The sequence below is a fragment of the Schistocerca piceifrons genome, chromosome 1, assembly GCF_021461385.2.
Source record: "Schistocerca piceifrons isolate TAMUIC-IGC-003096 chromosome 1, iqSchPice1.1, whole genome shotgun sequence".
Classification (NCBI taxonomy): Eukaryota; Metazoa; Arthropoda; class Insecta; order Orthoptera; family Acrididae; genus Schistocerca; species Schistocerca piceifrons.
This window is the reverse complement of record NC_060138.1, coordinates 356,743,431-356,758,925: the sequence shown is the minus strand read 5'-3', so window position 1 is coordinate 356,758,925 and position 15,495 is coordinate 356,743,431. Positions and strand designations below refer to the sequence as shown.

Below are 15,495 nucleotides of genomic sequence, written 5' to 3'. Positions count from 1 at the left end.
ATGATGGCCCAGGGACAGCAGTGGCACCACTAAGGTAGAACAGGATTCAAATCAACCACCTTTCAGCCATCTAATTTCCAAACTGTTATTTTATTTGACTACAAGTTTCGGTGATTTACTATGCCATCTTCAGACCTCCTAACTGATGTGCAGGAAGATTCGAACCTCGGTTCTGGTCAAAATTGGGGCCAGCATTCAAGTACTGGTGTCTGTAGATTTCTGCTTGATACAGTGATCATTTCATCTGCTGAAATTGAAAGGTGTTTGATTTACTTGAAAGTAGACTTCACATTTTGTAAAGTAGAGCATTATGAAAACTTTACAAAGCTTATTAGAATCAAAAATGAAAAAAAATCGGCCTTCAATTGCAAGGTAAAATTTTATTAGTTTACCTAGGTTTCGATACTAATGATGGTATCTTCTTCAGAACCTATAAATTAACCCATATGGACGTATGTTACACATTGAAATATATCACCAGTCTAATTATTTCATAATAAAGAAAATCATGGTACTTACAAAACTTAAATTATTTTGAGGGCCAAACGTTGGCCATGTCACAGAATAAAATTAAAACAGAATAAAGACGCATAGCCATAAGATTATGTCTGTCAAAACTAAAAACATTAAGACAAACTTAGACGGAGCTACACCAGCCAGGAATAAGAGTCACATGTAAGCAACGAGGAAACTAGGCATCGCAAGCAGTTCCACGGCGAGGCTCAGCCAGCAGCCAAGCACATGCGCAAGTGCAAGCACTAGAGACAAGCTGTCTCAAAATTACTTAGAGCAAACCTAATTTGTAAACCAATTGTGATCGGAAGCAGTCCTACAAATGGACAAACCTACCAATTGGTATAGTATATTAAACAATTTACCTGGGAACTAACTAGAAAGTCAGGGCATGAAAATTTACATTCAAATATTATAATAAGAGGGCGAAGCCCCACTACAGTAACTAATAAATTAGTATGGGAAACACAAATGTGCGAAGCATAAAATATCTTAAACATAAAACAGGCAAATTAAGAAACACCTTAGCAACCAGATGTCATTACCAGTACAATACAAAATACATAGACACACATTGTCCAATCACACTGTAATAAAGGGACAAAGCAGATAGGAAACAGCATTAGCCACTCGAAGCAGACTGTGGGTCAACTCCTCTGGAGTAAAGGTTGAAATCCTTCGAAATAATTTCTATTTTTTAGTTGCAGCTGATCATTAAGTAAATTTTCTCTATCGATAATAAGATGTTTAAAAATTTGCAATTCTTCAAGGGTGTCTAATTTACCTCTTTTGACTTCATTATGCAAAAGTTCTGCATCTTTTAGAGGCTTGGTAGCATGGGCCATTAGGGACAAGATGTTCAGCAAATGTAGATCCTCGTGTTCCATCACCGCTTTTAGTCGGCAGATGCTCTTTAAACCTAACGGACAGGCCCCTTCCTGTCTGGCCAATGTAATAACAGGAACATTCAGCACAAGTGATATTATTGGCATCGAAACCTAGGCAAACTAATAAAATTTTACCTTGCAACTGAAGGCTGATTTTTTTTTTTTAATTTTTGAACAATTCACAGTTGCTGAAGAGCTGCACTATGTTAAAGATTTGGTGTGTGATATCTCAGGTTTTCTCATTGTGATTGATTACTGGTGTGCTTTCTGGTGAAGAGTGGAATTTTTTGTTTCGTTTTATTCACAATATTTTGACACCCAACCCAGCTGCCTTCATATGATGCAGTAGGCTGCAAATGTAATGTAGAGCAATTTTTCCCCTGTGTTTAAAGCCTATTTTTTGCATTAATCTTGTGAGGTGCTACTTGTAAATGTGCCATATTCCATGGATTAGAATTTTCACATTTCACTAACTATTGTAAAATTAGCAGGCCTTACCAGGTTTTTAATTATTCTCTTCTTTTGTCAACAGAATATCTCTTCAAGTATGTCTTCATTATCTGTTGAAGATATCAAAACAACGGGGACAAGTTTGTCCCCAGAGGATGAGGTCATGAAGGAACTGGAGTGCCCAGTATGCCTTGATTTCATGTATGAGAATATACGTATGTGTGAAGCTGGACACAACATATGTTTTGGATGTTCTGACAAGCTAAACACATGTCCCCTTTGTAGAAAGGTATGTTAACATTCAGTGTATTCACATCTCACTCATTTATTTGATTTTTTAATAACTTATTGATGGTACATATATTTATTAATACAACTCTTTGTCAGATCCAGAGGGCTTTTTGAAATCTGAAAACTACAGACATATGAATAAAAAAGTATATGTTTGTCCTGTGTGCCTCGTTACATGCAGTGGACATCTTTTGGACACAGGATAATAGTGATATACCACCATACAGCATTTATAGCCTTCAGCATGCTGTGTTGGCATTTTCCCCAGCAGTTGTATAATTTTTCCATTCAGTATTATGTTTCCAGGATGTTGTGTTTGTTTTGTTATTGGAAATTAAGTAATAATATTATTTAAAATTTATGGCTTATTTTTTCTGTTTGAAAGAAGTTCTCTTCTCCCCAGCATATACATTTTAATTGCAAACTATAATTTGAACTTATCCATTTCACATATCTTTGCAAAACTTTTGAAGTAGTTGAAGAAAACTGTCTGAACAGTGGGTGGGAAGTTTTAGTTGTTTCCCACACAGATGTCTTGCCCATGTGTACCAATAACTCGTAGACTGCTGGTATGGATAGTAGGTGCCACATCACCAAATAGACCATTTTTATTTGTTTTCATAAACTTTGTAAATTCGTTAATAAGACAGAGATTTGTCTATGGTATAGTAAAAGCATTGGGTATAGTGCTCCATCAGCTTGCTGAATTATTTTGTATGTGCTCTCATTAAAAATATGTTTGATGGAAATTGTGTAGTTGCACAAAAATTATTTTATTACAGAATATGCTTGTAGGGACGCGAAATAGAGCACTGGAGAAAATGGCATCACGAATGACTTTCCCATGTCGATACCACACTGCAGGATGCTCTGAAAGCTATCCTGCAACTCTGTTAAGTCAGCATTTGCTGGTGTGCCCTCGTCGCCCTTACTCTTGTGCAGTAGATGCTGCAAATTGCAATTGGAAAGGTCAACTGCATCAGATGGTTTCACATTTACAAGAGGAACACCATGAGCAGGTTAGCCACTGATATCTTATTAGACTTCATCCAGTTAGTAGATATTGAACTAATTCCATGGCTCACACATGTGATGTTTGTTTTGATGTGGAAAGTGTCATTTTCTCAAAACTCTCTCTCTCTCTCTCTCTCTCTCTCTCTCTCTCTCTCTCTCTCTCTCACACACACACACACACACACACACACACTTGATATGTGATCCACAAATAAGGTCTTGGAGTCATACTGATGCTACTCAAGACACTGAGAGCCTGTTATGCCTACAGGCAATAATTTAATATTCATCATTCTGTATTTTGATGATAAAATGCTTTTGTAATGACCTTAAAATGCCATTTTCAGCTCTGGGCAGAACAGAGTGTGACATTTGTGTACACAAAATTTGATGGTACAAATATGGATGTGCTGCATGTGCTGGGAGGAGAAATGTTTCTTATCCATCGTCGCATTGATACAACCAAACAGTTGTTTTATGCAACAGTCCAGTATTTGGGCCGAGAAGAAAATGCAAAGCAGTAAGTTGTATTTTTCTTTCTTCTCCGCCTCCTTCTCCTCATCGTCATCGTCATCGTCATCGTCATCATCATCATCATCATCATCATCATCATCATCATCATCCCATGTTGTATGTGGAATTACTCTAAGTAACTGCATTCTAGTTTTGTATTAATATTCATTTTTAGCATTGTTCCATTGGTTTTGATTACTTAGTTACAGTATTGAAAATGTCGTGTCTCTTTACTTCACTGAAGTAGACTGGCAAGTTTAGTTTTGACATCACATTGGTGATGTGTTTGTGAGACAGGTGTAATAATAACTTTTTTCTAAACACATCAGTACCCTAAATTTTTAAAGCTTTGACGTGTACATTATTTCCAAATTCATGTTTTGAAGTGTTTCACTGCCGAGTTTGGTAATCAGAAGTCCTGGTAGAATGTGAATAACTTAATAGTAAAGATAACTATCAAACAAACAAACGGTAGAGGCATTGGGTCGTCAGAGGCCCATAGACAAGACTGAAAACTTTGCTAGCTTTTGGGTTAATCCTTTCTTGAGCTAGTGCCTTTCACATTCAATAAATGCTGGGTGCTCCCCCCTTATACTTTACGAGTAGGCCTCATGGTTCCATGCCCTAGTATACATCTTTATGTACACTATAATTAAATATTCTCTGGTAAAATTAAAAATCTACTTCACATTTTACACTTCCTTCTTAATACTTCATCTCATATCCTACAGTCCTCCTTTACTCAACAACTTCTAACGATGTCTATATGCTCTGTTCAGTACATTTTACTCAAGCTATAAGAGTCCCACTATCATCCTACAATTCAAATTCATCAGAATATTTGTTAGACTGACCTGTCTGGCTAATGTTCTGTTTCCTTACTCACACTTCCTACTTAGGTATACTCGATGTAAAATTAGCATAGTTCTTCTATACCTATGCACATAGGCGATATGGAACGATCATTGTTCTTATATATATACATGTGTTTGTGCTGTAAAACAGTTGCAATAAACAACAATGTGTGCATATTTCACGATGTACACACCTCTTCCCCCACAATACTTGATGGTTTTAAATCTCTCCTTTCATTGTTTGCGTCTTTGTGTTCCGTTGTGTGTATGCTTAAGTGTGTCTGTGTATCCTGATTCTTCGGCCTACTCATATGAAATAAGTTGAAGGTTATTGGAAACCACGGAAAATAAGGACTTCAGCAATAGAAGTATATGAATATGTAAAGAGGGATGGTTAGACAGGTACTCAAATGAGAAGTAAGAAAGGAAAAAGTAGAAGTGTTTGCTAAGATTGAAGAAGAGAACGAGATGGGCCCAAAGACAAGAAACCTTTCCCATCCCCCTTCCCCAGGACCCTACCTCGCCGGTACTTCAGTGAGAAGCTGGAGGAACGGACATTCTCACCTCCACCCTTGAGGTCCCCGAAGAAAAATCTTAGCAACACCTGTGGAACAGCAAATGGTGAAGAATCAGTCACACTTGTCTGTGACGGTTGTCTGGAAGGTGTGATGTGTGTTTAGTGTTAGTCATGATTTATCTATCGGTGTAGATCATGCTATTACTTACACTACCCTCCCCTTTCAAAATTGATACAAACCCTCCCATCTACATCACATTTCATGAAAGATATAAAATATTCTATACTAAATAGAAAATTATACACTATGCTAAATAGTTCTTTAGTCATTAAGTTTACACTATATTTCTATACCCACATAAAAGATTATGTTCAGTTTGTGTCATCTAGATATCATTCTGTTCGAATAGTACCATCATATTATGTTTTCCACTAATACTATATACTGTTCATTGCATTTTGTGTTTACACTGTTCATCTGTGATTCTCTTAAGTCTGTTATCTTTTAGTCATTATAGTTTCCTAGGTACTAACAATATGGGATAGTTTAAGAATTCAAGAAGAGATCACAGAATAGTTTTAAGATTTGAAGGGAATTCGGTGCAGGAAAAATAGTACAGAAGAAACACTGAAAACAACTAGGGATCCAACGGTTGTCCCTCCACCTGTTAACAAAGAACGTTAACATCCCTGGGAGACAGATGTGACTCTGCCCGGATCCCGTGGATCTAACCTTAACGTCACTCGGTTACTTATGGACCAATACTGCTCATTAAATTTTGTGTGAAAGCCTCCCCACAACAAAACAATTACCACTTTATTAGGAAACACAACATTAAGTAGTTATTCTATTTTCTACTCTGTCATGGACAAGTGTAAATTCTTCACACAAGTTGTCTATAGCATTGCTGTTATCATTAAATTTAGAAAAAGCAACAGTCAAAACGTTTCCTTCCTCATGGCAGCTTTTTGATCGATTATTTCCTCTACCTGTTCCTCCAGATTACTTATATTTATTAAGTCTGAAGTTACTAGTTTCTCTTTAAAATTTCTTTCCATGTTATTAACTCATGTGTTAACGCCTGCAATTTGCAATTGGAATATAGGTATTAATTTATCCTGTTTTTCCAAACTCTCTTTTAAGGTGTGCAATCTCTGCTTTACAGCATCAAATGTAACATTGCATACACTTTGAAATGATCCTAACCTTTTGCCAAGTTCAGTTTCTACATTATTAAATTTATTTTCAATATCAAATTCTAGTTTTTTTAGCTAAGTCCTGAAATTGTTTACTCTGTCTCTGACTAAAGTCAGTGAACAGTTGGTTTACATGGATAGTCATGGAATTACTTAATTCATTCTTTAAATCTAATTGCAAACTCTCCACTTTATCATTTAAGACACTGAACTCAGCATTTAAAACCTCGCCCTGTGCTTCTAATTTTTCACTAAAAGTAGCACTTAGTTCCTTTCTTCTAGCAGCGGAATCCGCTTTCTGTTCATCTAATTTAGCATTTAGTTGAGTTTTCACTGAGTCTAATTTAAGACTTAGTGCTTTAATTACATTTGCTACCTCAGTCTAGTCTGGCATTTCTTTTCTTGCTGGCATGGCCATGGCTGGTTCTGATGTTTCCCCAGTTTTTTGAGTATTGTCCATGTTCCCCTTACTTTTAGCTCTAGTGATCATTAAAATAAATTCACCTCTGATTGTGATAACTATATTAACAGTCTATTATTGAACCATGTCCTTAACTTCTCACTCAAATAATTATTGTCTTTTGCTCATCTCGCGTAGAGTCTTAGGCTGCGTCGGTGAGCCGGTGTGGAATCAGCATCAGTGAACAGCATGGGCGCCGGCGGTGTCGAAGGTTGGTTTCAGAATTGGTAGCGGTGAATGGATTTGTAGTCAGCACTGGTTAGCAGCAGCTGGCGCCATTGGTGTCGCTTGCTGGTTACGGGGCTCACGCCCCCGTGATGTGTATGAGGGCTGCTTACTCTCCACACTGGATCTTCATCACCGCATAGATCTCGTCGTAACTCTTCTTAGTCTAAACTGTTGAGATTTTCCTTGCCTCTTTTCTTGTATGGTATTTATTAATTTTCACCCCTTTTTACTGTTTATGCAGAATCCCACTCTGCGAAAGTTTCTCTGTCTTGTTACTATTGGTTGCTATGGCAACTCAGAATATCTTTTTATCTTGATTTTGCTTCAAAATTCCTCTTTTTCGAGCCCTGATCACATCGGTCGCCACGTTCTAAAGGTTTCGACGATAGAATGTGTAAAGTCGGATTGCCGTCCTTATTAAAAAAAGTAGGCAATTCACGATGTATTTTTACATCGTCAAATTCTCTTCTTAGACATAAATGTCTCCGTCATGTTATATTGCACTCATACTTCGGGCTTTAGAAAAACACTTAATTAACATTTACAAATGAGTTTCGTTTAAGAATCACTCGGAAATTCAAAAACAGGTCTTGCTTCTAGGAAGTCTAACACCAAGATTAAGTAAGAGTCTCTAGACACATCATGTTTCAATTGTCTATAACAATTACAATTATTCGACCACCAAGGAATAATATGTAGTTACTCCTTGCACCCTCCATACAGGTTCTATAGCACGAGCAGCAAACGCTTGTCGGCGTCGCTCATCTGACGCAACTCCTGTCCTCCCATGACCAATGTCCATCCTGCACACACGGACATGTGTTGCGCAGTAAATAAGCGCTCTCTCTCTCTCTCTCTCTCTCTCTCTCTCTCTCTCTCTCTCTCTCTCTCTCTCTCTCTCTGTGTGTGTGTGTGTGTGTGTGTGTGTGTGTGTGTGTGTGTGTGTGTGTGTGTGTGTTTTAATAGATAGGCAAGAGTTGAAAGATTATTCAGAAATGATACACTGAGCAGAGAAGTGAGAAATGAATAGACAAATGGCCAGTTTAGAAACCATTGTTATTTCTAGACTAGAAAAGGCATCATGTGATCAAGGCTGTACTGGGAGGGGGCCGAGATAGGACACCTTAGGCTCACAGCAGGTGAAAGGGCGTGGGAGGTGGGGGGGGGGGGGTGGAGGAGAAGGAGGAGGAGAAGAAGAAGAAGAAGAAGCTACCCCTCAGGTTTCTACTTCCTACCTGCAAGAAGAGGTTTTCCCTCAGCCTGGGACAATATATGCATGCTGGTGTCACATTGTCATTGTGGCCAAATAGAACGCAAAGAAACAACTACTGCTGAACAGATGTCTATCACTAACATGACAACATTACACACAGTGTCCGCCTCGATAGCTGAGTGGTCAGCGCAACAATCATCATCATCTCATCCCCATCGATGTGCATTTTGCTGAAGTGGTGTCAACTCAAAAGACTTGCACCAGGCAAATGGTCTACCTGATGGAAGGCCCTAGCCACACGACATTTCATTTCATTTCAGTACACTTGGTGCACACAGCTGCTAAGTATACAACTCACTCCTGTTCAACAGTGTTCTTGTGTCTACTTCAATATAATATTGTATGATCTCAAAGTTCAGTGACTTGTTGCTGAAACACATATGCTATTTCATTGTAGACTTCCAATTTCTGACAACTAGGTACTGAGCAAGACGTGGTTGTGGAGGAAGCAAGGAAAAAAGGTGGAGGGGATAAGTAGTAATTTATTTGCCCCTCCAACCGGTACTTTTTTGTTATCAAGTTTTGGTCTGTAAAATCTGGTGTTTAAACAAAAAAGAATTCAATAGTAATATTTCTGTAGGGGTTAGTCATCATGCTTGTAAACAGCTATCCTCTGTTCACCTAAGTTGAAGCCTCATGTAAACAACGGTATGCTCTGCCATTGGTTATCAGCAACAATTGATCAAGTGTCTGATGCCGTAAACCACTGGAAGTAGGCCTTACATATGTACCAGATATTTGGATATTATTCTGTTTGTTCAAATAAAATAATGATACATACTAAAACTTCTTATGCCTTAAGTTTCTTTGCTAAACATTTAAACCATGTGTAGTGTTGTTCAGAAAGTGTGGTGATTTTCGCATAACAAATTACGAACATTAATTTTTGAAAAAAGCATTAACAAAATTCATGAACATGTTCAACACATCTTGTAATTTCAAGTATAGACAAATGTATGTTTCGTACGACCTCTACAGCACTGGCATGCAAGAATTCTGTCCATGAATTCGCTATGATTTTATGACAAAACTCCACTTGAACTTCACCAAAATCACAAATAATTTCCTCATATAACTCAGAGATGTGAAATATCTGATGCAGCTGACCTTTCCAATTGCAGTTTGCAGCTTGTACAGCACAAGAGTAAGGGTGATGCGGGCACACCAGCAAATGCTGACGTAGCAGATTTGCAGGATAACTTTCAGGGTGTCCACCAGTGTGGTATCGATATGAGCAAGTCATCCGTGATCCCATTTTCTCCAGTGCTCTATTTCGTGTCTTCTATGATAAAAAAATTCTTGCCTGCTGTGTAATTTGCTTCAAACATAAATGTTTTCAGTAAGGACACATACAAAATAGAATGTCAAATCGAACACCTCTCAGCTGTTTAAATTTTCAAATTGCTATTTTATTGGGCTATCAGTTTCGACAATATATTATGCCATCTTCAGGCTCCTGTATACAGACATCAATGGTAAAAGTATGACATAGATAACAAAGGGGGGGTGGTGCAAGTCATATACAGTGGTAATATGTAATAACATAACAATAGCAAACTGTACAGGGAGCTACATCAAAGCTACAGATAATTTAAGAAATAAAATAAGAGAACAGTTGCACACTGTATTAACGTAAAATAGGGAGGCAAATATATGTCATATAATCATAAACAAAAACCTACTAAATGGAGATCAATATTGCATGTTACAATTAGATAATCAGGGTGTAAATCTAATGCAATGCATGTGAAACAACTGGAGTAAACAATATAGTCATTCACTGTATGTGTACAGACTGAATGTAAAACATTTGATTACACGTTGTCGTATACTAGAAGAACATAAACCACTTACTGGAGGTAAGTTCTCATGAAAGTGATAGGTTTGTTGGTAAGCAGGCATGTGATTGGGTGATACACCAAACCGTAAGCTATGAAATGAGTCTAAAGAAGAGACTGCGATGCATACACAGAATATTAGAAAGTTACATATTTCAATCAGAACAACCAAAGACATGTACCTCTATACGTCATGTCGCCCTTAAACAGGTGGACAAAGGGCAATATGACCTACAACAGAGAAACCACCAGAAAATGTGACAGGGTATACCATACAGTGTGTAATATGACAGTTGGTACCTTTATGAGAAGATGGTTAATTGAGAATGTGAATGTCAGGGAATATACCAGAACACTGTATTGGGTATTATCAAGGCATTAGAGATACAGTTGTGCTACCTGAATAAACACCTGTGTCAAGTAATAAAGGTAACAGTTGCATGAAAACTAACACTTGTCATGTACCAGGCTTACACCATAATGACAACAGATGTGTAAAAACCAGAGAAAATTTAGAGAACCGGCATTTGAAACTGACTGCCGAACGATTCTAGTGCCGCCAACATACACCACGCATAAGGACCACAAAGATAAGATATGAGAAATTAGGGCTGATACGGAGGCATGCAGACAATCATTTTTCTCTCGCTCTATTTGCAAGTGGATCAGGAGGGGAAGTGACTAGTAGCAGTAAAGGGTACTCTCCACCATGCACCATTTGGTGACTTGCGGAGTATCTGTGTAGATGAAGATGTGGTTTTTGAAGGTAAGCAAATAAGGCAAATAAGTAGGTCAAGACAATATTAACTTACGTCATACAGGATTTGTGAAAAAACTCGGAAAATACAAAATATTAACATCATCTGTACTATCTCAAAATAGTAACTCCACAATTGTAGTGCAGCCTAGAAAAATGATGTTACAAACCAAGTAAGGAATATGGTGTAATATATTGCTGAAACTGGTAGCCCAATAAAATAACAATTTGGAACTCTTGACATTTCAGTCTGCACAGCCGAGATCCTGCAACCATCTCCGTAAAGGTGGACGTACAGAAACATACAAAATAATTCAGCAGAAAATAGAAATAATGAACTCACACCATTGATTTAAGATAACCCTAAAAAAAATATCACAAGGGATTCAGTTGCATGACCTTGGTTGCCAGTGTTGGTCTCCATTACATGAGATGAGGTGATCCAGAAACTGCTCATGGAGCAACTCGGTTGTTTTGCTGAAAGTGTGACATATGGCACCATCCTTTTGAAACGACAACTCTTGAATGTCCATTCCATTGAAATGAGGCCACAAAAAGATCTCTTATTATTGTATGGTATTGGTTTCAATTAATTGTCACAGCTTCCCCTGCCTCACCTTAAAAAAAAAAAAAAAATTTGGGTTGATGATGCTACCCACCCGAAAGCCACACCAAGCTGTCACTCATTGTGGATGCATTTCCTTCCCTTGAACCGTGCAAGCTTTGGAAATTCGACCAGGGATGCGAAGTTGCCTTGGTACAGCTCTGCTAGTGGTACATAAGGAGGCTTTCACTAGAAAAGATATATGGCATCCTGTGCAAATGCTGAGATCACACTGATCATTCCCAAATGCATATTCTCCCAATCAGCAGAGTTCTAAGAAACTCTTGCTCTACTGGGAAATACATGTTGAAACACTTGGTGCATGTGTTCGAAGTAACTAAGGAGATGCATTTTCAGGGTATGTATGTTTGGTTTGTCTGAGATAGTAAATGTCATGTGAAATAATTTCTGTGTGTGGCTTTTCAATCCAATATTAAGTAGAATATTTTTTGTGACAAAAAATCAGTTTTCATGCTAAGAAATACAGTAGATATTAGTTGTACAATTTTTTTCTGGTTTTTGTAACAAATGACAAATCTTAAATATTTGTAAACTATAACAGATTGTATCTTCTTCAGCAAAATCACAAATAGTACGTGCCACAATAGGCATGTTACATAAAGTGTTACTGAAATTGTATCTACGCATGAAGTAAAGGAAATTAAATATTTCTCACTAAAAGGTCCAATCATACTACAAAATAATGACACATTTTTTTATTATAGGGCGGGGGGGGGGGGGGGGGGAACAAGGTACTGGGTGCTAATTTCAACATTCTACCATTTTATTTATTTATTTTTCCTTCTGAAATATTGGCAATAGCATTTCAATATGTGCCTTCCACAACTGTCACAAGAAAAGTTCAATGTACATTAAGACATCATTCAGCCCTGTATAATTATATTTTCTTCAGATTTGGAGTTAGTGTTTATCTTAATTATAAAGGATTCTGCTGTAGATTTAGTGCACCTGAAAACTCACAGCAAACATTCTATCTGAAAGGGAGTTTGCTGAATGCTTTGGTAAAGGCTAATGATGACCCCTATCATTGGCTAACCTAATTGTGTCTGTGAATTACATTTCTTTGAAAGAAAGCAGATTTGTTTCAACTGTTGTTACTAATTAAGTAAACAGTTTCCTTTCATATAATTTGCACTTTTTTATGTCTGTCTTAAATATGTATTTGATTATTTCATTCTCCAGTTTTGTACTTCACTCAGTTGTAAGAAAGAACCTGTAATATTTTTAATTCAATTACAGGTTCAAGTATACAGTGAGGATTTTTCGCCTTGATGGAAGAAAAAGTGTGTCCTATCAAGATATGACATTTCCTGACACACAGAATGTCGACACTATACTTGAATCTGCCAATTGTGCTTGCTGGTGTATGGACTTTGTGCGAAGCTTCATAACAAATGGTGAACTGTGGTGTACAGTTGAAGTTTCCTATTTGTAAGGTTCATGTGATTCTGACTACATAGTAAAGTAACTCAGTCTTTAAAAAATTAACAAAAGAAAGTTGTACTACCTTTGTTAACGTTAAGCTAGGGTGTTTGAGAATAGAGCCAGCTAAAAGACTAAGTATAATATGTATTGTAATTAAAAGAGCTGTGTTCTATATGGTATTTCTGTATGTTGTATATGAATGATTTTCTTATGCATTTGTTATTACTTGAGTTGTCTCACCAATACATTTCTGTCATGTTGCAAGGACCAGAAAATTTATAGCATTTGATGCTGAATTCTATATTATATGTGGCTCAAAGCCATCTGTTGATTAAGAATGTGTGTTATTTTCTTGAGGCAGTATTTCTATATTGAAACTGTTGTAAATATAGATGGATGTTCAAGCTGAACACAAAGTATTAATGTTGTGACTGAATATTTTGGAATAAATATATTTTATGTAAGAGACAACCTAATAACAGAATAGCACATCCCAATTTTTTTGGCAGTACTAAATATTAACTACTGATGTGACATTGTATAATATATTGTTGTGAACACATCTTGTAAAACATTGCTGCAGCTCGTTGACAGCAGCATTCTGTCTATCCTATCACAGTGGTTTCACCTAAGACTTGTTTAGAACAAATTCTTACAAAAGACAGAAATGCATAGCAAATGATGTTGCATTTGAAATTGGTACTGTAAAAGAAAAACATTGCTGTGTGGCTGAATCTATGGATCTCAACTTACACTTAATAATTATTATTATTGATCAAAATGTAAGAAATCCTCTCAAAAACATGCACTTCTAATATCAATAACGCAAACCAGAGGGCTAGAGGTATATCATCCAATGTGCTTTTACATCAATGCAAGCTGATATCGTACTGTTGCAGAATAAATAAGAGAGGCATTTCCCAGTGTTTTGTTACATGTGTGGCATTTAAAAGTTTAATAGTTTTCACACACCTTCTAATTTACAGATAAGTATACAGTTAGAATAACCACTAATCACAAGTTAGAATTTTATTTTAGTATATAAAATAAATTAGTTTACATCTGTGTGGAGAGTGACAGACAAAATATATGGGAAAAAAAATCATTTTGGTAATTTGAGGAAATCTTTTGAAAATTTGTTGTTTAATGGTAGCCAGAAACTTCCTTTAAGCTTGCATAGTTAGTTTTTTAATCTCTGCATTAATCTAATTTATTAGACATACTTCTTGTGTTTTTGTCAGTGTCTACATAGTTCTGCAGCGTGTGTTCATAGTCCTTTGTTTGTCTATATAGTGTAATTTTCCACAATCTTTAGTATGGATAGGGACTGTGTTTGCTGTGTGCAGATTTGAGCCGAATTGGTGACACTTTGCTCTCAACTCCAGGTTATGTTGGCTTGAGTTACAGAGCTTGAGGCTTGATGGTCATCACTGTTGTAGACCAGCTGTGAGGATCCAACGGACACTCAACATGACCCATGAGTCCGCCAATGAGTATGCACCAGTGGGACAGCCCAGTTACTGCTCACATTGAGGTTGACCCGTGACCCCTGGTCGAGTGGGAAGCCGTCTCGGGGGCTGGCAGGCTACGAAAGACTTCCTGGGGGGCCGAATATAAGGCCTTCCCAGTTAGTCTGACAAACAGGTTCCTGGTGCTGTGTGTGACTGACACTGTCCCTCAGCCAGATGGAATCACTTGTGCTGTTTCAGAGAAAACTTCTCAGCCTGCAAGATGTGGGCAGTCACAGAGGGTGGAATTATTGGTAGTTGGGGGCCCCAATGTTAGGCGCATTATGGGTCCCCTTAGGGACTTGGCTGCCAAAGAGGGGAAGAAAGCCAATGACCACTTGTATATACTGGGTGGAATCATTCCAAATGTGGAACAAGCCCTTCTGGATCCCATGAAGAGTAAAGGGTGCAACCAACTGCAGATGATGGCTCACGTTGGTACCAGTGATGCTTGTCACTTTGGGTTGGTAGAGATTCTCTCTGATTTGGAGCAGCTATCAGAAGAAGTAAAGGCTGCCAGTCTTGCTTTCAAGATGAAAACAGAGCTCACCATTTTCTGCACAGTCAACAGGCCTCTAGTATAGAGACGAGTGGAGGGTCTGTATCAGAGGCACAAATGGTTCTGTGACCATGTAGGCTGCAGATTCCTCAACTTGCACTATAGGGAGGTGGGGTTTCAGGTTCCACTAAATAGGTCAGGAGTCCATTACATGCAGGAGGCAACTACAGGGTAGGAGAGGCTGTGTGGTGTGGACTGGGTGGTTTTTTAGGTTAAGTGTCTCGGGGAAACTCAAAATGGTCTTCAGTCTCAAAAGGTGCAGGTCAAACACAGGAAGAACGTAGATCTAGGGACAATCAGTATAACAGTTGTAAATTGTTGTAGCCATATTGGGAAAGTACCAGAGCTCCAAATGCTAATAGAAAGCACTGATGCTAAAATCATTATAGGCTCTGAAGCTGGCTAAAGCCGGAGATAAGTTCAGCCAAAATTTTTGTGAAGGATCTGTGGTGTTCAGAAAGGATAGGCTAAATACAATTGGCAGTGGCGTGTTTGTTGCGGTTGGTAGTAGTTTTATCTTGTAACGAAATTGAAGTAGATAGTTCCTGTGAGTTATTATGAGTAGAGTTCATTCTTGCCAACAGGA

General features: G+C 37.7%; 1 protein-coding gene across 2 annotated transcripts in view; it reads left to right on the top strand.

Moving 5' to 3' along the window:
* The window catches only part of LOC124790881 (E3 ubiquitin-protein ligase sina-like), a 38,481-nt gene extending 25,175 nt beyond the window's left edge, over nt 1–13,306 (top strand). For both annotated transcript variants that reach the window (XM_047257817.1, XM_047257818.1), the window contains exons 3-6: nt 1,933–2,139; nt 2,924–3,160; nt 3,503–3,675; nt 12,657–13,306. In XM_047257817.1, coding sequence (XP_047113773.1) covers nt 1,948–2,139; nt 2,924–3,160; nt 3,503–3,675; nt 12,657–12,852 — 798 coding nt within the window. In that variant the 5' untranslated portion in view covers nt 1,933–1,947 and the 3' untranslated portion in view covers nt 12,853–13,306. The remainder of the gene's footprint in view (nt 1–1,932; nt 2,140–2,923; nt 3,161–3,502; nt 3,676–12,656) is intronic.
* The last annotated feature ends 2,189 nt before the right edge of the window (nt 13,307–15,495 follow it).